General features: G+C 37.6%; 2 protein-coding genes, 1 long non-coding RNA gene and 3 other non-coding genes across 9 annotated transcripts in view; 1 reads left to right on the top strand and 5 right to left on the bottom strand.

The window, feature by feature from the left end:
• The window catches only part of LOC138136240 (cyclic GMP-AMP synthase-like receptor), a 200,949-nt gene that overhangs the window by 92,340 nt on the left and 81,231 nt on the right, over nt 1-27,378 (bottom strand). The window lies entirely within an intron of this gene.
• The window catches only part of LOC138136209 (puratrophin-1-like), a 215,879-nt gene that overhangs the window by 111,495 nt on the left and 77,006 nt on the right, over nt 1-27,378 (bottom strand). Inside the window, exon 1 of one of the 4 annotated variants that reach the window (XM_069055275.1) lies at nt 12,545-13,149. The exons of the other annotated variants lie outside the window; for them this stretch is intronic. Coding sequence (XP_068911376.1) covers nt 12,545-12,616 — 72 coding nt within the window. The 5' untranslated portion in view covers nt 12,617-13,149. Of the gene's footprint in view, nt 1-12,544; nt 13,150-27,378 lie in introns of those variants that run through there. 4 annotated transcript variants of the gene reach the window in all.
• LOC138122490 (U6 spliceosomal RNA) lies at nt 79-185 on the bottom strand. Its single transcript, XR_011156527.1, has one exon. It is a non-coding gene; the product is annotated as a U6 spliceosomal RNA (small nuclear RNA).
• On the top strand, nt 19,921-20,027 carry LOC138122489 (U6 spliceosomal RNA). The gene has a single exon (XR_011156526.1). It is a non-coding gene; the product is annotated as a U6 spliceosomal RNA (small nuclear RNA).
• Nucleotides 22,502-22,608, bottom strand: LOC138122488 (U6 spliceosomal RNA). The gene has a single exon (XR_011156525.1). It is a non-coding gene; the product is annotated as a U6 spliceosomal RNA (small nuclear RNA).
• LOC138123899 (uncharacterized) lies at nt 25,417-26,170 on the bottom strand. The gene is made up of 2 exons (XR_011156942.1): nt 25,866-26,170; nt 25,417-25,783 (listed from the first exon to the last, which is right to left on the bottom strand). It is a non-coding gene; the product is annotated as an uncharacterized lncRNA (long non-coding RNA).

Genomic DNA, 27,378 nt, shown 5'->3' with positions numbered 1-27,378 from the left:
AAGAGAAAAGGGTTTTTTGAAAAACTAAAACAACAAATCACAGTGATTGAATAAATAACAATTTGATTTTTTTTGCAAAAAAATGTGGAACGCTTCACGATTTTGCGTGTCATCCTTGCGCAGGGGCCATGCTAATCTTCTCTGTATCGTTCCAATTTTAGTATATGTACCGCCGAAGCGAGTACAACTGCACTTGTTTCGTGGCGGTATATATAGCTATCGCACCCCGACAAGTAGTAGTGAGATGTAAAAATATTTAATTTTGGCGCGCTCACCTGCGCTTGTCTTTTATGATAATACAACTGATTCTTGTTCAGTTTGTTTCCATGGCCTACTCTTTTATAAAGCACAGCAGCCTACATACTTGAATCATTAGCGTTCCTTAAAGGTTACTTTAAAAGAAAAATGGGCTGCAATTAAAAAACGTATGATTTCTCTTATTATTAAGAAATCTACGTTAAAATTGTAGTATTTAGAACGATTACATTCATATTTACATTTACTTAACTATGTTGATTACTTGAATCTAAAAATCTAACAACCACACCATTAGCATTATGTGTTTACTCCTACTAATATTCTCTTCTATGGAATAGAAGATACTTTAACCTTTCATTTCTGTTACATTCCAGTTTCATTAAAACCGAACCGAAATAATTATGAAATGAAACATTTACAGTAAGATTTTGAAAATGGCGAGATGTATTATAAAGTTAAAAAAGCTTTCTTTTTGGAATAATAAGAATTTCAACTGTGGCCTTTACCGCACCAATGTAGAACCCAGTTTTTAAATTTTTGTAAAAATGGATTTTCTGATGGGTCTATCTTCCGGAGTCAAAAATAATTTAATTGTAAGACCTACGCTTCCAAAGGAAATATCTTGTGTTAGTTTACTAAATAACCGTGATCTTGAAAAGATTCCTGCAGTACAATTTGTTAAATTGTCAAATTTTCTTCGTGTAAAAACTGAGTTAATTATTTAATGACTTGGATTAAATCTATTCTTATCTGGACCAATTTGTTAGTTTTGCCTTGAGCACTTCGAATTAAAGTGGAATTTTATTTCGTCGTCGTAAAACCACTAAAAAAGCCTATCCCACCCATTCGTTAACCTGCCCATCGAGAACTTCACACTAATTAAAAAAGACATGTTTTCATTTCCTTTGTTTCGGTCCATTAACTGGTACAAATAAACCTAAACACTACGAATACGAAACTAGAAAATTCGTGAAAGTTTATTAATAATTATCGAGAGCAATACTCTCGATTGCCATTGCACGCGAATTACCTCTGATATTCGCATGTCAATTACGGTTCTCACAGAACCATGGCGTGAGGATGCATCTGATTGCGCAGTAAAGTGGAGAAAATCGATTTTTCAGGAAAATTCTCACGTCACGCAAAAAAAGTGCTATAGTGATCAACCCTGATACGCACCACATACATCACGTTCACGAACCATCGACGAAACGAAGTGAACAAGAGTCAAAGCAGTTGATTCTGGTGTAAAGTGTATTAACTATTCTCTAACAAATTGCTTATTAGAATTATATGGCGCACAACATTTCTTTCCGTCATCTCATGGGGTTCAAGCGCTGCACTTGGAGAATCTCGTTCGGCTGAATGATGCCATAAAACCTTTACGGGCCCAGCCCTACAGCACTCGCAGTCAAATAAATCAGCTCTAGGTCTGTTTCTTTCATCCTTCGACGTTGCCCACCGAGTAGGAATCACATTATTATTCCTCCACCTCAACTCGCGGTTTACCTTTTGGCTTCACCCTTGAACCCCCGCGTGCGCTTTTACGACATCGCAGTGTCAATTATGGGAATCGACAGCGTCTTGTGTGCAAACAAGTTGTTGAATCACACCGCCATTGTTCGATAAAACACTTATGGGATAATTTCTCTTTCGTTTTAATTAGGAATCCACCTATCACTAGTCCCCAGCGGCCCACCAATTCCGAGACGGTTTCATGGTCAATGCTGGCATTGTGCGGAAGCAAAAGCGGTGGTAGGTCAAATAACAAAAACAATCGTTGCATACCGACGAATTCTCTCACACACACATAATTGAACTTTCTTTGGTCGCCTCTGTTTAATTGTTACGTTAAATCAAATTAATCCCGAGACAATCGCGGTGAAACCGCCTAATTAGGTGTTATCAGACCTTCGAATTTCTTTGGCGCTCAACTGGTGGCATTCAAGTGAAATTCGTCCGGGCAATTAAAACGTCGTTGTCTCGTTGAAAAATGCACCAGTCCTGGTGATCACAGAGGTGTCTCCTCGATGGCGGTAATTCAGAACCGAAAGAACCACTCGTTTCCGTTTAATAATTCAAATGTGATTATATAACGTCCGAGGAACTGAGTCATTTGGGATTAAAAGTGGGATGGCTGTTGCTCTCCCATGTCGAAATACTATTTATGTACTTGTGCAATAATTCCATGATTCACGTTTACTTGCAAATTTGATTGATAAATATACAATTGTTCGAAGAGCGGGTGGGAGTCATTACCATCCGATTCAAATCTTGCATTGGGGACACACGAGCGCCTTTTTGTTCACCGTAATGGTTTACGCGATCTTGAACTTGAGCACAATGCGGATTTCCAACTTTATTGGAACAATCGATGACTGCGTGGGTTTGGTTTATTAAACGAGTTCTCTTTCAGAGTCGCACTGTATAGGTATGCTAATCGATTATTTAATCGACTCGGGTCAAACACTTACGCAATTTATTTGACGTGTGCAAACAAGAAGTTGACTATTTGCTCAGTTTTTGTAGAAAGAGAAATTTGGGCCCGCTGGACAAACACTCGACACTTGATATTTATTCTCCGGTGAGGAAAATTAAATTTTTGGCCGCCTTAACTCCAATTGACATGTTTACACATTTTGAACAGCTACGGTATCTTGTTTTTTACACACTATCAGGCACTTTACCGCACGGAGTGGGTAAACTAACAGGAAAATTTTAAGGTTTCTGGGGCCTCCAAAAAAACTGTTAGCTTATCATAAACAAGTCCATTTATACCAAAGCAAGATATCGCTACCATTAATCCGTTCAGTTTTCAAAAATGCCATTTCATTTATCAAATGTCAGTCTGTTGATAGGCTTTGCAAAATTATTGCTTACAACAAATTTCAAATTTGAGAAAACGAGTAATGGTCGTCGGCCAAGAAGATTACTAATGCGGTAGGCATTTTACATCGCTCGGTTTTTGTTAGAACACTCCCGTTTCGCGGTCGTGTTTCAAATTAAAAATCTCGCGTTGTAAAATGTAGCCTACCGCATACGTAACGTAAATAACTATTTGATAATTTGCGGAAGAACACGCATCGAGGGTGAAAATTTTCAACCGCCCCAAGAAAGTCAATTTAATCTCGATTTCATATTTATATGCGCAATAAAAAATTTCCAACGAAATTATCATTCGTCAGACAAACACAATTCGACGGTGAAAAATCGTGCGGTTACGACCGCATAAAACACCACTATTCCCATTTCCCAACCCTAGAAACGCACAAATTATTAATAACTCGGTAGTTCAAAGGCTCTGCTCGTTCGAACAATGCCCCCAGCGGCGTTCCAAGACAACAGAGTGTCAATAGACAATTCGATATTGCGTGAAAAAGGTAATCGCTCCCTACTTGGAAGCTTAACGACCACGGTAAAAAGGAAAATGAATCATCGAGCAACAGGATTCACCCAACACGGACTAAAAATTAAAAATGTAGGCAACGTGTGCGATTTAAACCTCCACGTTCTTTGTTTTTTGACCTTCTGCACTTGGGACATTGTCAACAAACTTGAGACAATTTCGGCGCTAACCTTACGATAATATTCCGGCGGTTCTACCACGTGAAAGCGCTAATTACCTCGAGATCGTAGAGGTTAAGCAACGCTGTATGCGGTTTACGCATGGACGGGAGGCCCCCCGGGAAATCGCGTTCTCTCGTCAGTCATCGCGTCATCAGTTGATTCGGGTAGGAATGCTTATGCTGAATGAAAGCAGCAAAGTCTACTAAATCGATTTGTTTTCAGCAAAAGCTAAAATGTCATTGTCCTGTGTCCTATATATCTGCGTCCATTAACATAAAATTCCCTGACGGATTTACAGCCGTGTCGTTTCGACTCCAGCCAACACCCTGCGGTTTAGCCGCACCCTTCCCTTAATTTCCCCCTCGTAAAAAAATGCCAGGTCAAAGGTCAAAATATCAGAAACTGCCCCCTCCGCCCATTTGCATAATCGATGCAGCTTAAAATTTAAATCAACACCAACAGCCCCGCCGGCCCGGGTCAAGGTGTTGTTACGTCATAAATCCGACACACAAATGCAATCGATAGCGTGTGTGTGATACTCGACACGCCGCCCCAACCTTCCGCCCCCGACCCGGCCAGGTGATTCCGACCTAACCCGGTTGATTTTCAGCCGGCACAGCTGACTTCGTCGAAGGCGCGAAGGAACTCTTTGTGTCGACGTCAAATAAACCGAATCGAAGACAATACATGCGTACGCATAAATGATTAATTTTATTGCGGCGCGATGGGGGGAGAGACGCGACGCCCACGTGACAGGCGACAACAAACAAAAAACGATTTTCACAAATCACGCGCCTGAAAAAATCTAGATGCAGACATCATAATCCTGAAAAAAGGAGTGGCGCTTCGAGGAACGATTCCAGCGCCCACGTCCAGCGGCGGCGCTTCTAACAACTAAATAAAGGAGCGGTTTCACAGCCGTTCGCAATCAATTCGCCTCCTGCAACGGGACGGGGCCCGCGTTGATTAATTCCAGCCGCGGGGAAAACCCGCCGCCCCTGGGACGGCGGCCGGCCGTGTGCGGCGCTTTGACGGATGCGGGTCGATTCGGAAACGCGACCGTGAGAGTTTGATATGTAAATGCGGAATGACCCGCTAATTATAATCGTCCACATAATTGTGGCATGGCATAAAGAAAGATTCTTGCAACAATACGGTTCACCGCTGCACCGCTAGGGGTCAGATGCGATGCCGTAATTAATAGAGACGTGCCAACGATATCTGGAAGGCGGGTTTCGTGTGGACGACGGTGCGACATATGTCATGCGACCGATTTCGTTGCAACTGCAACACTGAGCCACTGACCTCGGGGGCTCCCTCCGTCATGAATGGATGCGGTCGCGATTTATTACGGCGAGTTGGAAATCTCAAGGTAAAATCGATTTCGGGAGCGTTGCGATTGAGCCGGATGGAACCGGAACGAGGCTACAAACATAAAAGAAAAAAAAAAGAAAAAAAAGAAAAAAAAAAGAAAAAAAAACATGATTAAGGAAAAACTCTGCTACCTGAATCTTTTCAGGTAGCTAACCCATCTTCGGTCTGAACGTTCCAATTACGAATTTGCAGATTTTCAAAGTTTTTGCAACGAACTGGTAAAATACACAGACAACTGAAACCAGAAATATTTGGAACAAGAACCAATAATGTTCTTGAGTTAAGTACCGTATCAAGATAATTTGACTCATCGAAGCACCATCCTCATACTTGCATACTTGCATGGCAAAGCAACGCCTTTATTTGACTCGACCTGACCTTATTTTTTTCACACTCTTGATTATTTTCTAACAAGTACTGATCTACTTTTGGTCACTCTTATTCTTTCAGGTGACGTAACAGTAACATGTAATAAAAGAAATCTTTCACAACTTGGACCATTAGACACGATTCTTTTGCAATTAATTCGTTTGCCATTGAAACGAGCGAAACTGTGCCTACAATTTTTCTTTTCGTAGTGGGTTGTCCATTTTGTTTGTAAAATCGTTTAATATGTATTTTCCCAATTATGCTATGTGGGACCCTTAAATACTTACTAAATTATCCTACGCCATTATTCATTTACAGCAAACGAAAAGTAAATATAAACACTGAAGAAAGTGGCTACAATTACGCACGTGGGATCGGCGTGGCCAAATTTAAAAACCGACGAGTGGGTGTCATTTGAAATTCGTCCTCGATCCAGGTAAAATCAGGATGGTTTTCTAGTAGCACTGGGCACTAGAATCTAATTTTGATCGTTGTTTAGAAAAAAATGGAGTGAAACTATCATTTTAGTAAAAATTAAATGACCCAAAAAAACACATATCCATAGATCTGTGAATAAACTTTATTCTCAATTCATCAGAAAATTGTTAAAGCTTTTATTTCTTTAATTCTGGAAAGTTCTCTTTCTGAACTACATATTTTCAACTTTATCTTGTTTTCCCCAGTTTTCTGAAAGCTCCTTACCAAGCACCGCAACTTCCAACGTGTAATTATCCAACGACTGATACTTTCTTTTTTAACCTTCTATCTAGGTAAGTAAAATGTACAATCCTTTTTTTTATGGCACAACTGATGAAAAAGTATTAACAATAAGATTTGTAATTTTGTAAATTGAACTATGAGAACACAATTACTTTAAGCACATCCGTTATACCGAATTTCTTATGAATAAACCTTAAAATTCAATTTCCTTGGTAATTTTAGCACAAAAAAATCATTGTAAAGTGGCACTTGTATCGAATCAATGTGTTAAACTGATTTGTGCCACAAAAATATGAAAAGACGGCATTTGTGATCATATTCTCAAACAATTTATCAAGGATGTTTTTCAATCAATTGTTAATTAATTCCTTGTTTTTTTTCCAATCAAATAGTTAAGTTGTAGCAGCTACAGGGTGTCCCTGAAATGCACGGCAAAATTTTAACCACGAGCTACTAGGCTTCATGAAGAACTCGGAAAAAATGTCAAAAAATAAAATGACAGTTAATTTTTGAGGTACATTTTTTTTAATTGCTTTTAGTCCTTTACGTTGTCCCACAACCTCGTAGGTAAAATTTCGGCACATTTTAAAAATACACCCCTGTATATCATATTTTATAAAATGTACGCCAATGCGACGTAACATCTAGGAAATATGCTTTAAAACAAGGAAACCGCATTGATGTACATTTTATAAAATATGATATACAAGGTGTATTTTTAAAATGTGCCGTGCATTTCAGGGACACCTGTAGAATCAGTACAGAGTAAAAGGGTTATTTTTTCGTTTATTAATTTGTTCTTTCATTTTGCCAAGTTGCACGAATATAAAAAAATCATTTGCATTTGAAAGCAATATTAGAATAAAAAGTATAGTATTATCTGGCTAATTATCAAATATTCCTTTTTAGATTTTAACAGTGAAATATTCAAATCCACGTTTGTTGTACCCACTAAAAGAATTCCTGGTAATTAATTAAATAAATTTTAAGATCGTAAGGGCATTGTTGTTTAATTGGCGTTACTATCGATAAATCTGCACAAAAAACCTGGTCGAAAATTTCCAAAACGAAAACGGTGCCAAAAAACCGGTCTTCGGAAAACAACTCCACTTCTGCAGCCTCGAAAGTAATTAAAATTAATTAAAACTGCATCTTCCTTCACCTTGTCACCGTTCACACCCATATCGACCGCATCTTCACGTTCTCAAGAGCACTCGGGCCGGTACCAACATTCGTATCCGTTCCACATGTGAGCATCGGAGATTTTCCAATTTCAAAAATGCTTCTATCGTCTGTGGGAAAATCGGTACTGGAAGGTGGAGCACCTCCGCGTCGATCGACCGGCAAATTGTCTGAAGGACGCAAGGAAAAGGTTCCGATTGCGCCAAAGGCCTCAAATCTCTATCTTGAAAACTGGTCAGGAATTCATGGGAACAAGAGCCCAACAACGGAAAGAAATCGAAAACGCAGCTGTGCACAATCTGTGCCAAGGCGCATATTGTTAATTGACCCGTCACAAAAAACGAGATACGTTATTTACCTACTGCAGCAAATATGGAAATGCGACAGTGAGCGAAGAGTCGGATGTTGACATGAAAGTGGACGAGAAAAGAAGAAGACCGAGAAGAAAGCGAGCTCCCGGGAAAAATCCAGGCCTCGGAGGAATTTTCTTCGGTGGCCGAGCTGTGGGAACTGATCGCCTGTTAATTGTCTTTTGATTTATTACGTCGCGATAAATAAATAGGTTAAACGTGCAACACCGTTCACAGAGCAATTTTTCCCGGTTCGCTATCGTGATGATAACGTAACATTAGAGACCATTATGTTACTTAATCTATTTTTCGTAGCCTGGAGACACTAATTAGCCGTTCTACGGGGGAAAATTGTCATATACGAATCGAAAAATCGACATGAAACACGCTGGAGACTCTTGTTTTGCTCATTTCACGCCGAGTTTTACTGCACATTGAAGCAATAAAACTCCAATAAAGGTACACGGGTTCACGGCCGAGGCTCTTAATTATTCTGGTTTATTTTTGTATGCTGACCTTACCTAATCTGGACGGATTTGCATACGGTTTGAGTCAGCTCTCAGCCGAACGTGAAATTTTCAAAAAACTTAATTAACTAACCCTTTCGCATCACACCGAACGGGATCGCAGAAGGAACCACAAAATTTAAAGTTTTAGAAAAATCTCTGTGTGGTGTCAAATTTCTGGGGTGCAAAGTGCGTGCAAAAACAAAACAAAAAATCGAACGATAATGGAATACATATTTATTTGCATTAGAGTACGGTAGGTGTATTTTCCAGCGCGACAACTAGGTTTCAGGCACGAGGCGAAGCGGAGTGCCTATTTAGTTGGAGCGCTAGAAAATACCTCCCGTACGACATTTGTATTAAACTTTTCGGCTGACCAAATGTTTTATTTTGCATTTTTGCAATTTTTGCAATTTTTTGCAAATAACAAATGTAATTAGGTCTCAATCTACTGGAGTGACTCTTGTAATGAATAATAAAAACAAGTAAAAGAAAAATGCAATCAATAAACACAAAAAAATTCGTGAAAAACGTAAAGAAAAAAGGGAAGGAGGTGCACCAAATAAGGCTACGTTAGGAATTGATTCGCTTTCAGCTGACCGTTGCTGAAGCGATCTTTTTCAAATTAAATAATTAAACATAGTTATTAAGTGATTCATGGTGAAAAAAAAATATAAAATTTTAATAGAAAATATTGTTAGTTGTTAACAATTTCGATTTTTGAACAAAAAACAAATTAGGACCAAGGGTTCCAAATAAGGACAACTCTAACGCAGAAGTAGTAGAGTTTTAAATAACGAAACAAATCATTGAATGAAAATATATTTATTAAAGAAAAGTAAAGAAAAACTTTAAAACTAAACTAACCAAAATTATTTACGCATGTTTAAATCAAACAAGAAAGTTCTAACATTAGATGATAGTATCAGCAAAAGCAAATCAGAACCGCTAGCTGAGCTTTCTTCATTGCATTGACGTTCACTCAGAAACCAACAAAAAACCAGTTGACGTTCTCAACACTCAGAAAAGCATGTTGATAAAAAATCTGTTACTTTTTAGCGGAATTATTGACATGTTTTGTGAAACCCATTGAAATCTCCACGGGGTTAATGAAGAATTTTTCTTGTGCGGATCTGCTTGTCAAGGTTTCGCTTAACTACCCCTTGACAGAAACTTGTTAAAGGTGCTATTGTGGTTTGTATGTACAGCAAAAGTAACTATTGTTGACATCTTTAACTGTCAAATATTTTTCATTCTCGTAGCATTCTAAAAAAACCAGTTTGGAGACAGTTGTAACAATTTCCCTTGGGTTCACTCGCAAAGCTTTCGACCTCAATGTATTATTTTTGAGATGATAAATAATGACTTTTTCCATGATCATTGGATTCTAGTGGTTTTTGCTCACTGAAAATACTTGACAAAGATGGCAATTGAATCACTGGTAAGGAAATAATATTTTTTCACTAGTGAGCAAAGTGAATGTTTTGAGAGTTTGTGGATAAAGGGCGCCAAATATGTTGTACTGAAAGTTTTTTTAATCTGTTTTTAAAATACTTTCTGAATATTAGTAACTAAAGCTTGTCTTGTTTTTGACTTATTTAAATTTGTAACCTGTTATTTAGATTTCAATTGACGAAAAAACGTGAAATTGCTTGGTGTAAACTTCTGGGAAAATTCATGCGTTGGTATCACTGATTAAACTAAAATCAGTAAACCAATCACAAACACGCAACGCCTGTTTCGAATTTTGTTGATCCACGTTACGTTGCGAAAAACTATTTTCGTGAGTTCCCTGTTGGACTAATTTTGTAGAAGTTATTGTTTCAGTGATTTTAACAATTATGAAAAATAGTGATTTTTTACTCTTGTCATGTTTTTGTCATTTTGATTTATTTACATTAAAAAATAGTCATCAAGGAAAAAATCAGATTCAACACGCATGAGCAAATGTGCATTTAATCATTTGTGCGTTTGGGGTCCTCGCCTTCGGCTCAGACGCCCAACTTCTGTACTCGTGATTAAATGAACTACTTTGCTCACTTGTATTGAAAAGAGCTACATATTCTATTGCCAGATCCCAATCCATGCACGACGTTGCATTTACTTTTTTTTTGAGATCTTATTAAGTCAAATAGCCGAAACGTTGTGCTTTGAAGATTGTTAGCTGTATTAGTGGCTGTTTTTTGTGATTTTCATTCATTCAGTATATTAAAACCATATGTTTTATGACTTTCATACAATTAATTCCTTCTATAGGTCGCAACTAACCTGGCACTGGGGCAAGTTGTAAGACTTTACCACACTTTTTCAATCGTTCCGTGGTAAGTTTCCTTTGTAGTTGGAACAATTGGAGTAGTGTGATTTTGTAAACAAACAAACCATTTGTTTAACATCACTTGCTCGCATGCAACTGACCCCAGTCTCCTCAAACCATTAGACATTTAATAAAAATGAAAATCCAGAAAGTAAAACAATCAAAAGAAAAATATTAATCAGCTTCAAATGTTTCATTCTCTATTTACAACTTGGATTTCCTGGAAAAAACTGAACAATTCAAAGTGAGACAACAATGATGCAACACTTTCGTTTCGTCATTCGAAAAAAAAAACACAAGGAAAACTCTGAAGCTTATTATAATGTACTCTTACTACATTTTAAGCATGTTTCTTTGTTTTTGCAGAACTGAAATGATACATATGATACAAATAGAGATAAAATTTATATTTAATAAAATTTGTTTATATGTATTATTTTGGGACCGCCTCAACTTCAAGACATGTAATTTCATTTGAAGCAGAAGAAACTAACGTCCGGTGGAAAAGAATTTCTGTTTTTCCCCTTATTAAGTTACAACTTTATGAGCGTTGTTTATGCAAATGAACAAATTCAATTCCCACCGTGTCTTGTAAAAAAAAACCCTGACACTTTCCCTCGTTTGCGGCTTATTCAGTGAAAAACGATCCGCAATTTAATAACTAGTGTAAAATGTAATCTAAACGAGTTTAAATGTTAATTAGAGATAATGTTTAGGATCATTACTCACTTGTCGTAAATGCACGGCCGTAAAACCGTAATTGTGTTTCTAAACGGGATAAAATTCTCAAGACGCCTTCTTGTTGTTTATTGTAGGAAAAACATAACTAGGTATCAAGTACTAATTTACGAAGAACATAAACGAAACATAAAAAATTCAGTAAAGAAAGTAACGCCGAGAGAAACGGTAATGGCAAGTGCAAGACGACTCACGAAAAACAACACACATTTTCTGCGGTGTTAAATGTGCAAACGTTTTTGAAAAATCCCGACAGGATTTTCTCACGAGGACTGCGATTCCTTCCTTCGATTATTAAAAATCCAACAACTCTCCACTCGTTACCACTTTATGCAAGAATTAAAAGCAGGAAATGTAAAAAATTAAGTATTAATTTTCAGAATCGTAAGCTAATGAGAACTTTTTGAATAACAGCGAGCACTTCGGTGTTTAATTCATTAGCCGTGCCAAATAGATCGCTTTCTTCTTTTTACCTTATCTAGAGCAAGTTAAATCAGTAGAGCACAGGAAAACGAAGGAATAAATTAACAATTCTTCATTCAGCACGACACACTATGCGACTCTGAATGCGTTCTGCGGCCGGCAATAATCGACAAAAGATCACATACGGCATACACTGACTACATTACAATACCTATTCCAAACATAAAACACGAGAAGCTAATTAAATTCGCAGGAAAAGGAAACCTGTTATAACGTGTCCCGCTACGCAAATCGCCAGAAGACGTTCGATCCAACGACGAAACGTCGCCTTTTGCAAATGGGGCGTGCGTAATCCTGCAACCGCGACTCGATTTTTTTTATTGCCAATAATAAATTACCGCTTACATAACCGGAGTGTATTATCCTTATGAAAATAAAACACCGTTTGCACCACATAAATTTGAAAGTCCTTCAAGTTGCGCAAGGCCTCGTCTGACACTTCTGCCAAAATGACAGCTGTCTAACCGACGACCTTCGGCTGACGTAACCGTCCTGCATCTCTGATGGTGCGCATCGAGCGACGAAACGTGACATATAAATTCAATTGCGAGTGACGATGCGCCAACAATTAAACATTTTAATTTATAATTTAAATATTTACGTCTGCATCACCGAAACCGACAGCCTTGAAATCTTGACTCCGGCTTGGGTGGTACTTTTTTGCAAATAACTGTTGAACCTACCGCTCCACCGTGCAACCCCAGGCGGATCCTGGAGTACCTCTTCATCACAACTCTCCAAATGACGTAAGCCATTTCCACCACAAACGAACATTTGTCGGGCCAAAATCACAGACAAGAAAAAAACGTGTAAACCAGTTGCAAATTCTTCCGAAGGTCTCTCGAATTACGACACACTCGAACTTTGTTTGTTGGCTCTACCAATTACCGCAAGGAAAATCCGCTTTTTCCAGAGCCAACTGACGTTTACCGTACCACGTGACCACTCTATTTGCATCCATAAACAAAAAACCCACTGTTTTTACACCGTACACTGTACACCGAAGCATTAAAAGTGATTACGAAGATAATTATATTTGCCTAACACGAATTCTTGTTTGTTCATCATAAAAAAGAAAAAACTTCGAATCCAGTTCGGAATTTACGACCGCTGCGCAACCGTCCTTTCGGCGCGCTACGACTTCCGGAACTTCCGGGACCGGGGGGCGCGTGTCATGACGTTTTCCGGGGAAAAACGCGAAAAAAAAATTCGGTCACATTTTGCGCCGACTGTGTCAGGCGGTAGCAAAGGTAAACTCGCATCCAGTTAACCGCGCGCGAAACAAACGACTGCGACCGACGCACGTGCTTGTTCGTCGGGTTCCGGTCGATTTCGGTCCGGAATGTGAGACGGGAGATGGCGACAAGCACGAGCGCGAGCGAGACGCGACAACGGTTCAAAACGAAGGAGAGGGGTGGTTCTTTTTATCATTAATTATTTGACGATCACTGTCTGGAGGTGTGTCGACATGTTGTACTTGTAATTTCCTGCGATTAGCAGGCTGCGGAATCGATATTCGATCCGGTGGTGGTCGGGGAAGGCCGGAAAAGAGGAAAATTCACCCTGAATGGAGCCACGAGTGGCGGTTCAATTCGTCTATTGTCCCCGCGAATGAGATCTCGACAGTCCTCGCCTGAGCTGTAGGTTACGTCGGAAGTGCACTCAACTCGCGATTCTCCACCGGCACAAATAATTCGTGCTTATTTACGCATAAAATCTCGGTATTTGGAAAGTAACAGTAAAACAGTTGGAACAACGAATCAAACTGGACTTTTCCTTTTTCGCTGTTGGACGTTTCAGTTCCAGGAAGTTAATTAACCTGTCGTTAATTTTTACAGAAATTAATTAGTCTAAGGAATTGATGATGGGAAAGAATAATCGTCTGGCGTTATTTCAGTTCATTTTATTCGCATGCTGCAGGAAGATATTTACGGAATTTGCGCACAACCTGTCAAAACAAACAAAATGGATTAATTTAAGGCCGCCCGGATATACCGTACACAGACGCAGATATCTTAAAACCTTCCATTTTACTGCAGCAAAATTTTGCAGGACCAGCAATAAATTTTTCTCCTTGTACTAGTGTTTATAAATAATGCGTTAGTCATTACACAAACTGTAAAAGGCAATAACAATTGAATACATATTGTCAGGTTTTCACACAGCGCTGTGATTTTGGAGAGGTCAAGCGTGTAGGAGGTCTGGTCAATGGTAATCTGAGTGTTTGTAGATTTTTTTTCGCAGACGACCCGGCAGTATTTGGGAGAAACCTTTTAGCATTATCGAACGAAAACTTACAATGTTATAAATCAAACAATAATTGTCGTACGCGAATAAATAGAGGCAAAGGTGGAAGAACTTCGGAGTGTTTGCTTTTCCTCTAACGGTAGACGAAAATTTATTGCCAGTGAAAAGTGCGCATAACTGTATCCATAATCACAAACCAGAAGTTTTTGAAATTTTTTGAATTGAATTTTGGAAACATTTTCAAAAATTTTATTTTTGAAATGAAATACATATGTAGTAGTTTATTTAATGAGTTCGTGCGTAAATTGGGTCTTTTTTGGCACGAGTGGGCCATTTTACAACGCGAGTGAAACGAGCTTTTTAAAGGCCCACGAGTGCCAAAAAAGGCCCAATTTACACACAAACGAGTTGAATACAACGTTTTTTTGTTCGACGAGCCCCTAAAAGGCTCCAAATCGCTTCAAATCATTAAAATTAGCTTGACGTTTCGTTTTGACATTTATCAAAATCCATTCACACAGGAGAAAATTCTCAAATTCTGACAGTGTCGAACGAAAAACATCTTTAGGCGCACCACGATATTATTCCCGGGCAGTGAATTAGTTTCACCGTCACGCGTCATGTCACACGCTCCGAGGTGAAAGGCTCATTCGAGTTAGTTCGGGGGAGCCGAGCCGAGATTGTCAATTTTAGGTATCATATTAAAGCATCCGACGCAGCCATAACATCTTTCAGCAAAAAGTGTAACGTAAAGTCGTCCCAGTGTGTCAAAAATTTTGACTTCTTGGACTTTCCATTGTTCCAACTGAAGAGTTGTGTTGGCAACTTGAAAATTCGAGTGGAAAAAAGACAAAAGGCTTCCAAAAGAATTCCAAAATTTTTCCACAAAGAAACGGCGCCGTTTTGGAATTTATGCTCTGGTTTCTTTCGTAGGCGACAGTCTGCTGCGCTTACCGCCGAAGAAATATGGGAAGACGTATCAAGTTGCAATAACATATGTTGTAAAAGCACACATACAATCGACCACTGAACCGTAATAAGGCCGATAAAATTTTAACACAAACACCAGGAGACCAGCATTGTTTACCCACCAGGCAGTACCTCCGCTTCCTTTTACGCTCGGGAAAAAATTCACCACCGTTCCCAGCTTTCCCGACTTGTTTCCCGCAAAAATCGGGCACAGATTGTTGACTCGGACGTGTAATCTGCATGCGGAAAGTCAAAGGTCAGACGGGTTTTGTCCGTGAAACAGACAAAGTGTATCAAGATTACAGCCTCGATCCTTGTAAAACTTTACGACGAATGTGTACAACAATATGTTGGAAAGAGAAACGACCACGTGCGAATCCATTTTTGGAAAATCGTCTGCGTTACAGAAAGAAGGGACGAGACAAATCACACGATCCTATCGGTGAAACCGACCGATGTGCAATCAACTATTCATGAAAGTTCAAAACTGTAACAAACCGCGGCGAGCAGGAAATGATATCCTGGAAAAATATGCACACGGAGGAAGGAGTCTATTTTTAATGTTGCATAAAAGTTTCAGCGTGATCGGTCTCGAGACGTGCACAGAAAATAAAATAAATATTTAAGAGTTGGAAGGAAAAAACGCCCACAATTTCACAAATATGGCAATATTGTTATTGCCACATTCGTACAACAATGTCTTGTCGTTTTATCTTTCACATGAGCCATTAGAAATTGTGATTTCGTAGGTTTGTTGTTATGTTAATTGAATACGCCGCTGTGCTAATTGTTAACTCGCCAATTTACTCGAACGACTCTGAGAAAGATGAAATTTAGAAAATTTACACGTCGAGTGATGCGCGGACGACTCAATTTTTCACGATTTGTGGGTCAGATGTGCAACGTTCACCCGACATGTAAAACAAACACGGCTACAACAAGCTGCACGATAAGAAACTGTTTGTTTTTTCGTTTTGTGGAATTCGTCAATGGTGCCAACCCGATTGGGACAAAGGTTATGTTAAGCGTTACGTAATTTACATTTTTTTACATTCGGACGTTACGTCATTTTGTGTCTTGGTGACAAAGCACAAATGCTTGTCTTTGCTCACTTCGATAAATATTCAACGTGCGGCGACGCATCGACGCGATTCAAATTAGGAACTTCTAGTTTTTGTATTTTTAAATGTAAGAGAAGGATCCGCTGGGCTGCCTAAAAACAAACATTTTTAACTGAAATTTTCATATTGCGGTGGATGCGCGCAGCGCCCCCTGCCCGCACCACTGAATTGAAAATGTGAGGTTATGGTGGACTGTTAAAAAATCGAATTAGATCAATAACGAAAGTAACCCAAATGGGGTGATACATTTTCCCTTTGATGATAACGTACTATTTTGATGAGTGTTCGCAGCGCCCTCTAGCTATACTATACAATTCAAAATGTGAGGTTATAGTGAACCATGAACTCGAATTAAATCAATAACGGTAAAAACCGTAATAGGGTGATTTGACCCCAGTGTCTGTTCCACATCTAATGCCAGATGTTTTTGCAGTCAAATTAAACCCCAGGAAGAAATATTCTTGAAAACAAAACAATTAAATAATGCACCAACCTGGGTAGGTCAGAGGTAGAACGATTAATAGTTACGATATTTTCCCGATTTGGTAACAAAATTGGGAAAAAGTTTCTTTGTACGGATTCTACTTCCGCATCGGTGCAGCACTGCGCTTTTTTCTTTTCTAGAATTGCAAAACAATGTTTGCATTTTTGAACACATAACCTAAAAATGGATCGCGCGACTTACCGTTGCAAATCAAACATTTTCACCACCGAAAGCTAACAGTTCATCCACTGATTGAACCGTATTGTTGTTTACTTTTCAATTTTCGAAAATTGTCATTAAAACTACAAATTTAAACGATTTCTTCTGGAACATTCGCCGGTAAATTAACCACCGCTAAATAGAGGACGCGCTCATTCGGACGAAAAAGGTGACTTGATTAATTAGTTTGTGAGGATTGTGGGTCATTCTGTCCCGTGCACGTTTAGCAAAATAAAAATTCTTTGTTAATTACTGAGAAATCTATATCTTTGTGCCATATTTAATTGTATAATTGAATCTGTAACGAATGAAACATGTTAACATCTCATTAAACAACAAATAAAGTATGTAGTACAGAAGCAAGAATGCGTAAGAACGACATTTGTTATTGCAGTTTGAATGACAGTAAGTATATTGTGCAGAAAATTCTTTGAAATTATAATTTTGCGATAATGGTACTAATTAAGATACTACATCATACTAAACAAGCAACATACGTCAGATTAAATTAATGAATTTTTGATAAGAAATGTATTTTTATTGATGTATAAATTTGCCAACGCAACTAATTAGAACTATGCAGCTTAAATAACCAGAGTCGTTTTATTATTATTACTTAATTGGGGTTATCTAATTTCGATATTTTTATTGTTTATAATTTGAAATTCCATTTATTTTTTTAAATTATTTATGTTAACGCCACACATCCCAGAAAAACAGATGAAAGAGAGAAACTTTCCGAGCACGAAGTACAAGGATCTATTATGTTTCCAATTTTGCAATAATAAGCTGGCAAATGAGAAGCTTATTTTATGACCCTGAAGGGGCTGTGCGACTTGTGCTTTAACCTTTTCCAGAGTAATAAAATATGCACATTCCATCACTTCCAAGTACTAACCATGCATGGGGCATACAAAGTTGGTTTAATTTAGTCTTTTTTTTTTCGAAAAAAAATCTTTATGAATAACTCTAGTGTAAATTGTGACCCGTAAGTTGTGTCTGAGGGGAAATAGAATTGAAATTAATCGCTGTCAAAGTTATCAAATCTTTGTAATTATGAAATCAGAAGTATTTTTATCTAAAAGGCAACAATTAAAGCAGGTAAATCTAATTGCAGCAATTCTCAAACACAAAAAAAATTGTCTGTCACTGCAGTTAAATTTACGTCGATGCTGCCAACTCCTAAAGCGAAGGTCTGATAATCTTTTCCTTTTTATCTAGTACTTTAATAGTACATTAAAGAACGAGTTTTATAAGGGTTGATTTGGCGCACGAGTCCCAAGTGTAGAAAACGAGCCGTAGAGGAGTTTTCTATGGGACGAGTGCGCCAATGCCCTTATAGAACGAGCTTTTTATGTTATTTTTTTAGAATTAGCACCCTTGTTTTAATTTTAAAATAAAAAAAATAAATTTTCAAATTCTAGGGAATTTTGTATTAATTGGTCATTCAAGGTAACGGATACAACTACATCTGCAACAGATGTTAAACAATAGAGTTTGAACATTAATATTGGAAGTTTTTTGGTGTAAATGACAATAATACACTGAAATATTGATAAAAATTTTCTTAGAGATCTATTAAACCACGAGTGTTTTAATAGACAGCCATAAACGACTCCAAATTGAATACAATAATAGACCTATTAGAGACGCAAATTCTAAAAATATTATTCTATATCAAGTTAAGAGAATATGTGAAACTTGTCGTTAAAAAAATGTTGTTACATTTTGTAGTAAAAGCTTATTATATGCTGTACACACTAAAATCGAAGTACATCAGAATATTAAATCAGGATCTTCAAACCATGCAAAGGTTAACCACAAAAGTTGAGTACGCCACTGATATCAGGTTAGGAAGAATAGTAAGATTAAAAAGTTATCGAGTGCAACGCAAAAAAGGTGCAAAAAGTTTTGTTATCGCGGGTGCTAATACCGTGTTTTCATTCATAGCATTCTTACACGTTTTTGCGATTCTGTGTAATTAGAGTGTTTTTCGGCCATTTCACTCATAGTAAGGTTTTGTGACTTTCTGTTTTTACAGTGTTTTTGCGGCTATTCATATTTCAATTATGTAATTAGAGCTTCCAGAAGCGTCTCGTTCGGGATGGAATTAAGTTAAATTGGACTTTATTAATTTAAAATGTTTAACCACATTTTCGGTTTACTCATTTATTGAAGATACTATGGTTGACAATGTTTACAAATTATGATGCATTTCATTTTCACCCTGTATAATAATTGTCTAAATAGGGAACAAACAGAAGAGTAAGGCGGACACCTTAGCAATCGATTTTTTTTATTAAACTTGCTTTTTCCGTCGATTGAGATCACTCACTTTTGTACCAAAGATTTAGTCTTTGTCTGATTTGTTTTTTTAAATTGTTTTTTTTAACTTCAAAGGCGCGTTTGCTGCCACTCTCATGTCCACCACTGTAGCTGTAAAAATATATAATTGACCCATTTGTTGCGTCTGGTTCATCACCATTGTAAAAATATTCATTATTATTATTTTCACAAATTTGCAGATTATTACGTGAATACTAGATAAAACGCATAAATTCGCCGTTATTTCGTGTAACTCAAAAACCAGATTTAATTGTGACCGAGATGAAACCGTTTCAATTTACATTTTAAACAAAGCCTTCATTAGGGCTCATTCAATGCAAAACACCACCGAAAATTATATTTAACTCCATTTTCCTCTAAGTTAATTATCAATTTTGCATTTCACAATCCAACACTGGGCATGTAACACCGTTACACATATAAATCTCAAAACACGTAATCGATTCATTTCCAGATACATTATTCATTGAAAACATATTCTTCTTACATAAGACGTCAAGGACTTCCTTTTTATAATTACATAACTGTAGACCAACTCTTTCCAAAATTAAGATTTTCAAAGCGAGACGAACAACGAAATTAAAGTTGTGGAAGCAACCTTTGTCGATTACATCTCACTAACATCTGTCGTGCGGGGTTGAGTATATATACAGCATGCTCTCTATGTGCAATTGTACTCGCTTCGGCGGTACATATACTAAAATTGGAACGATACAGAGAAGATTAGCATGGCCCCTGCGCAAGGATGACACGCAAAATCGTGAAGCGTTCCACATTTTTTTTGCGAAAAATTCTACCATTCAACAAAATGGTAATACCTCAGCCACCACCGACAACACCTTCGTTCAGTGTTTATTTTAGTCGATCTAAAAATAGAATTGACAACGTCTTGTCCTTTACACGAAAAATATGCAAATCAATAGTTTGTACACTCTTTGTCCGACAAAATGCACAATGTTCGCCGGTTGGTGGGTGCGTCTTGTAGCTGGCCGATCGATGATTCCATCTCCGTCACGGACAATTCTTGTCATCGACTTCGTTATCTGTGAAAGCTCGGACAGCTGATTTGTGTATTGAAATGTTAGACGATTGTTTTGTCAAGATTTGCGCTCGACTACACATGTCGAAACGTCGACCGTTTACATTTCATTACGGGTTTCGCTCGACGAGCGGCGCTTTATGAAATGGGAGACCGCCACCGACGAAAATGGGATTTTTCGCCCGCAGGTGATTGATGTTTACACCTACCGAGGACCGACGAAGATGGTCATTGCTGGGCATTTTTTATGTTAAGAGAACATGTGGAAGTGTTTTTGGCGCTTTCTTCAGAGCGATGTGGGTCCTGGAAGGTGTCTACTAGACTTCATTTGATAAAAATAAACAAAAGAAATAAATTGATGTAACGAGTGTTCAAATGAAAAAATCAGGTAGATATTTTTTACATCATTTTCTTCATATCATAATTTAGAAAACTACAACTTATCAAGTTGCTGAAGATGTCTAGTTGTTGCCACAAAAACTTTCAATGTTTCAGCGTGTTTTGGACACTCCAATAGACTTCATTGGATAAAAATAAACAAAAGAAATGAATTGATGTAACGAGTGTTCAAATGAAAAAATCAGGTAGATATTTTTTACATCATTTTCTTCATATCATAATTTAGAAAACTACAACTTATCAAGTTGCTGAAGATGTCTAGTTGTTGCCACAAAAACTTTCAATGTTTCAGCGTGTTTTGGACACTCCAATAGACTTCATTGGATAAAAATAAACAAAAGAAATGAATTGATGTAACGAGTGTTCAAATGAAAAAATCAGGTAGATATTTTTTACATCATTTTCTTCATATCATAATTTAGAAAACTACAACTTATCAAGTTGCTGAAGATGTCTAGTTGTTGCCACAAAAACTTTCAATGTTTCAGCGTGTTTTGGACACTCCAATAGACTTCATTGGATAAAAATAAACAAAAGAAATGAATTGATGTAACGAGTGTTCAAATGAAAAAATCAGGTAGATATTTTTTACATCATTTTCTTCATATCATAATTTAGAAAACTACAACTTATCAAGTTGCTGAAGATGTCTAGTTGTTGCCACAAAAACTTTCAATTGTGCAGCGTGTGTAAGTGAATATTTAATTCAATTAAATAATGAAAAGATAGATATTATCAAGAAGTTATTCTAATGATCTCTACTGTCTCCAAAAATGTAAACTGGACAATCTAAAATATGTAATCTTTATTATTTATTACTATTGTACAATTTGTTGTATGTACTGCAGTTTTTGGATTGGACCCCCTCTCACTCTACCAGCGCTCATCTGTGGCAAAAATTTTCGTGCCGGATGAAACAAAGAGGCGACACTTTCTTCATCGCGTTCGAAAAATCTAAAACCTCCGAACAAAGGGGAAAGTAAAAGTAGATTCACAACGCGCACAAAAAATTGAGACGTTACCGAAAGATAAAGCGGGAACCGTCGTTTCCAGCACTGACACGCATTTATTTATTCGTCCATTGTATTCGATCAAAATAAATAAATTAGCGTGCACATTAGAGGCGCACGTCCCAATTAGATGCCGTTTAAGACCGTTAATCTCCAATGGAGAATCGTAGGAGAAAAAAGTAGGATGCTAACCTACACGGGTACGAAAAGACAAATTGGTGTCACTCCCGGCAACAATCGGTGATTTTTCACGGACGCTAGGACACGTCACGTTTCAAATTCAATTTAATTATTGTCCGAGCAGAGTTCATGTACTCCAGGTAAACACGCACTACCGGGTTCGAAAATAAATGATCAATAGGAAAAGGGAGCGCCGTCTGGGCTACATATATTGGATTACTCGGTAATGGATTGTGTAATTCTTTTTGTCTAGACCTTAGACCACGGCTTTGACAAAAGGTTGACCTGGTCGGAATTCAAATTATATCAATTTGTGTGACGTGCGGTGTGACGAGTTAAAAATGAAGAAACGGGTCGAAGACGAAGATCATGGATCGTAAATAAGAAATTTATTTGTGTCAGGTTTAGATGTGTCACTTTCTCACGATTCATCGCCTCCGAATCGTTCGGTACCATGTGAACCATTAAACGTATTGATGGTGCTGGTACCAGCGACTGATCAGTGCTAATTTTGTTCAATGATGTTTGCCCATTGTGTCGAAGCAGCGGAAAGGTTTGTCACTTGTACCGCAAAAAATGAAGAAAGATAATTGCAAAAGAGGTCATTTTTAATTGATTTGGTGGCAAAAAATGTGGAACGCTTCACGATTTTGCGTGTCATCCTTGCGCAGGGGCCATGCTAATCTTCTCTGTATCGTTCCAATTTTAGTATATGTACCGCCGAAGCGAGTACGAAGGTACCATTAGGGCGAGGGGTATAAATACTCAACCATCGACGACAAACAGTAGTGAGATGTAATTGTTTGTGGCGCTAAATTCAAAAAGCTGAATCGAATTAGCAAAAATCATAATTTCGATTTTTCAGAAAGAAGATCCAATTGAACTAATAATATGTAGGTAATAATAAAACGTCTTCATTTGAGAAGAGAAAAAAAAAAGAAAAACATATACAGTATGAACATAAAGTTTGGAACAAAATTCATAGTAGCGTACGTGATGTTTTTTGGAAAATCGCTGGGACAGGTCGATTTTATTTTGAAAAATGCCATCCTGTGACGTACTTGTTTAAATGACGTCATTGGTTTTTACGCAATGACGTCATAACCATTTTTTTTTAAATGGCAACCCCCACTTTTTTCATCTCTTTCTGATATAACTTCCTACTAACTATACGATGAATGAAAAAAATTGGTACCTTACATAACAATTTTTTTTGAGAAAATGGCAAATTTTATTTAAAAAAATTAATTTAATTTTTAATGTAAAAATTTGGTAATTGTTTACTTTAACTACTTCTGGAATTTTCGCGTTTTTTCTGGCTAGACAGCCTCAGGGCGTTCTCCTAGATCGTATCCCACCATTCAAACCTTGTACAAATGCCTTTTTTTCTCTCTTGTTGTGTTTCAAGGTCGCGTCAAGGTCGCGCCAAGTCTTAGTATAACTAAAGGGTAAGGAAAATTTTCATTTGCACAAGGTTTGACTGGTGGGAAACGATGTAGGAGGACGTCCTGAGACTGTCTAGCCAGAAAAAACGCGAAAATTCCAGAAGTAGTTAAAGTGAACAATTACCAAAAATTTTAACAACCATCTAAGGTTAACAATAAAGTTTAACGCAAATGTTGAAATTATTCCCAGCCAACCATTTGGCACTTGCCGACACTTTGTACACTGCGCTCAATAATGTCAGGGCTTTTCGTTCCATTTTAGAGCGAATTCGCTGCAGTAAATCTTCTAAATTGTTTGGTCGATTAAAATAAACCTTCTGTTTTAAATAAACCCATGCAAAAAAAAATTAAATTAAAACATCACATAACGCTAATATGAATTTTGTTCCAAACTTTATGTTCACACTGTACATGCAAGGTGAAAAGACAAATAACGAACTCGCATAAACAATTTGGTCAAAGAAAGGTACTTCTTGAAAATTTGGATATTTTCTTTGGAATAGACTCTTTCTAAAACCATTCTAGCATTTACCAAAATCTCGGAAAGTGCTATTCTTGTAATGGTATTTCGCTTTAAAAAAGATGGAACTTAAAATTGTTGAAAAAAATTGAAATACAGATCTGATTCAAAAAATCTTGTCCGAAAGGTAAGAATGTTTACCCTTTTGAAGATTGCTTTAGGCTTCATAATATACAACTTTGTATTGGATCGATCGAAAAACGCAAAACACGAAACCTTATGCAAATTCTGCGAAAACATCCAATCGGGAAGCCCCACATTCCGGGTCTTAATCGCTCCAATTCCATCCCGCCGTTGCCAAGTGGGTCAGCGTGGTCTCTTGAGTAATCCGTCAGATTCGTTACCCTCTCGTCGTTTTTACCTTCCGAGAAAATGGCAGAACTCTTGATGTAGCTGTTGCCGCACGTTAACGGTACCGCTCTTTTGTTCCCAAATGTCAAAATCAGTCGTTCGTGCGCAAATCTCCATCCGCCTCGGAGATCCAGGCACGAAGTCGACGATTATATCACTCCGCCTCTAACTGGGGCTCTGGGTTAATTCAAGATCTTTATCTGGGCCCGTTCGACCGCTTATTACACCTCGGAGGGTGGTCTTTAATAGTTATTTATTGTATAACTCTTTTACCAGGTTCTGAAATTAGTATTGATGGTTGTCCACTTCCACTTTTTTGTTCTACAGTTCCTGAGTCACTAAATATTCTACTCTACGCTACCCCATTTCCGGAAACAAACACAAATTTTGGAGAATTCGTTTGCGATTAAAAAAAAACAAATTTTCGTTCCTTAAAAAATAAACATGTTTGGAAAAATAAAAATATATTGGCAAAACGAAACGTCAAGCTAATTTTAAAGATTTTAAGCGATTTCGAGCTTTTAAGGAGCTCGTTGAACAAAAAAGCGTTGTATTCAACTCGTTCTTGTGTAAATTGGGCTTTTTTGGTACTCGCGGACCTTAAAACGCTCGTTTCACTCGCGTTTTAAACTGGCCCACTCATGCCAAAAAAAGCCCAATTTACACACGAACTCGTTAAATAAACTACTATTATGACTATTTTATGACTTACAAAACACTAAAGTTTTATAGACCACATTAAAGGTTGCCAAGCAATTGAATTATGACCTTATAATATAGTGATTGTGGATAAACGTCTTTTGTCGTTTCAATAAAAATCAGATTGACATCGTTCCCATGCTGTTCCGAGGATGTCCTCGATTGTTACGTCAACCCACCAATTAGACCCCGGTGATTCACCGGCGAATTCTAGTCCCCACAACGGGTACACCGACGTCGTTGATTAATTCGCCGCGCTTCGGCAACTCCTGTTGACGATTTTCCAACCTGGGCTACCGACGACCCCGGACGCATTTTATTAGTCGCTGACCTTTTGGGCAAAACCGAACTGGAGTTTGGTCCGAGTGGGTGTGGTGGAATACCCGTTAGCAACCTTACATGGACTCTTATTCTTTTAAATTCGTAACTGACATTTACACCGCTAGAGGTTAAAGGTATCGCTTATGGGATTGTCCGTTGCTGGACACCGAGGATTATAAATGTTGGGGAAAATAAATCAATGCGCTTAATCGAAACGACAGGGATGGAATTTATTTCTCTTCAATGACCAAACCATTACTTCCTGGTGTGGGTGGACACCGAAGACATCTCCGTGATTATTTATTAACGAATCTGTCCCGAATTCGCGGCGCTCAGACGAGCGAAGAAATCGCCCAGGACCTCGTAGATGTCTGCACCGGTGTGAGCGTCAGCATCCGACTGTTGGGCGAAGATGTTGGGTTGATAGTATTTGGCGTAAACCGTGGCCACGACCAGGGCGAAAACGAAGATCAAGACGGGGGCGTTCATTGCTGCTGGAAAGTGATTGCTTTTCGGTTTTCACACGTTTTGGCCCACTTAAACGACTTTAGTTGCCCAGAGAAGATAAATAACTGTCGGACAAAAGAAATTACAAAACAAATTTAAATATGTGGGCTTCACGTTAATAAATCTGAACAGCAGTAATAGATATACCTGTCAGTACACCAGTTTGGAAAGGTCACTACTAGCTGAAAAAAATTTCTTTCGCCTTTTATACGGCACGGTTGTATCAGCAGCTAAATTAATTAGATCCTTATCGGTTTAAGTATCTTGTCGGGAAATTGAATTCTCTTAATTAAATTATTTATTAATCGCCAACGTAAATAAATCATACAGATTTATATCTAACAAGTAGGTTCATATCTGGTGCAATTAATGTCTGCTTAATAAGTATACCGGGTGATTCCCAAATCATTGTCTTAACTTGCTGCAAGACAAACATGACAATTATGACACCATCTCGACACTAAGAGAGCATAAGAATTATTTTTTGTGTGAAAAGAACGATTATTTGTGATACAATTTAAAAACACAAAAGATCTCACTAGTGGACGTCTATCGCTCTGGGTAATTGTACTGAGAACTTGAGAACTGTGAGATGTTTTCATGTTATCGCTTTCGGTAGACACGTTGAGCAACCGATACTCCAACTCCACTGAAAATAGTTCAGCAACAGCAGCGGTCAAAGCGAAGATCAAGATCAAAGCTCCAGCTCTCATTGTACCGGAAAATTATTTATAGACATGTGTGCGGCTATAAAACGTTACAAATTTAATTTGAATCGCTTGGTGATGTTCGTTTTGCTCTTGTTTCTTAACGGAGTCGACAACACCGACAACAACGTCTCGACAACATTTTGAGCGATTGTTTGATTTAAATTGTTACAGGAGGAGCGTATGATTCAGATGGGGAATTAAAAACGCTTTCATTAAATCACAAATGTGTTCTGCGTTTGATTTTATTTAGATAAGATTCATTTGAATTTGTTGATGTATCGCTTTATTTATATCAGATTGAAATAACCTTCAATTGTTTGCATATGTAGTATTCTATTTACCTGAGCAACATGAAGCAGTGATAAAAACCGTTGATAACCTTCTTATTGCTTTTAACATTAACGCTGAAATAAGATAGGCAACACGTAATACAGATATGTAAGAATAATCGACAGTCCTAGCTATTCAGCCGAAAGCGGTCTCAAATATTGGTGTTTTACTAAACTCGACCGAAAATGATTGCGCCAAATTACTTTCAAAACAAACTTCTTCACTTAATCGTATTTTGTAACATAAATAACTTAATGCTTGCATTAAGTAATTGATAATAACATGTAGTACAGTAGTACAGAGATTTTTTGCATTTGCGATAACGATAAGGTTGTCTTAACTAGAACTATTTGGTCTGAAAAGAATATAAACAACAAAATTAAAACAAAAACAACTCTAATAATATGTAATGTTAAAGTAGACAGCAGAAGAAGAAACATCCAGATGAAACTACAGTTACTGCCAATTTACCTAGTTCTATCGATATAGAAATATATATAGTATATTTAGTAGTAGTAGTAGTAGTAGTAGTAGTAGTAGTAGTAGTAGTAGTTAGTAGTAAATGCCATTATTCCCTCTTGGGACATAGGGTAGGTTAATAGATACACGTTGCCAAATAT

Source organism: Tenebrio molitor, chromosome 1 (genome assembly GCF_963966145.1).
Source record: "Tenebrio molitor chromosome 1, icTenMoli1.1, whole genome shotgun sequence".
Lineage (NCBI taxonomy): Eukaryota > Metazoa > Arthropoda > Insecta > Coleoptera > Tenebrionidae > Tenebrio > Tenebrio molitor.
The sequence above is the reverse complement of the archived record's forward strand: the minus strand, read 5'-3'. Positions and strand labels throughout refer to the sequence as shown.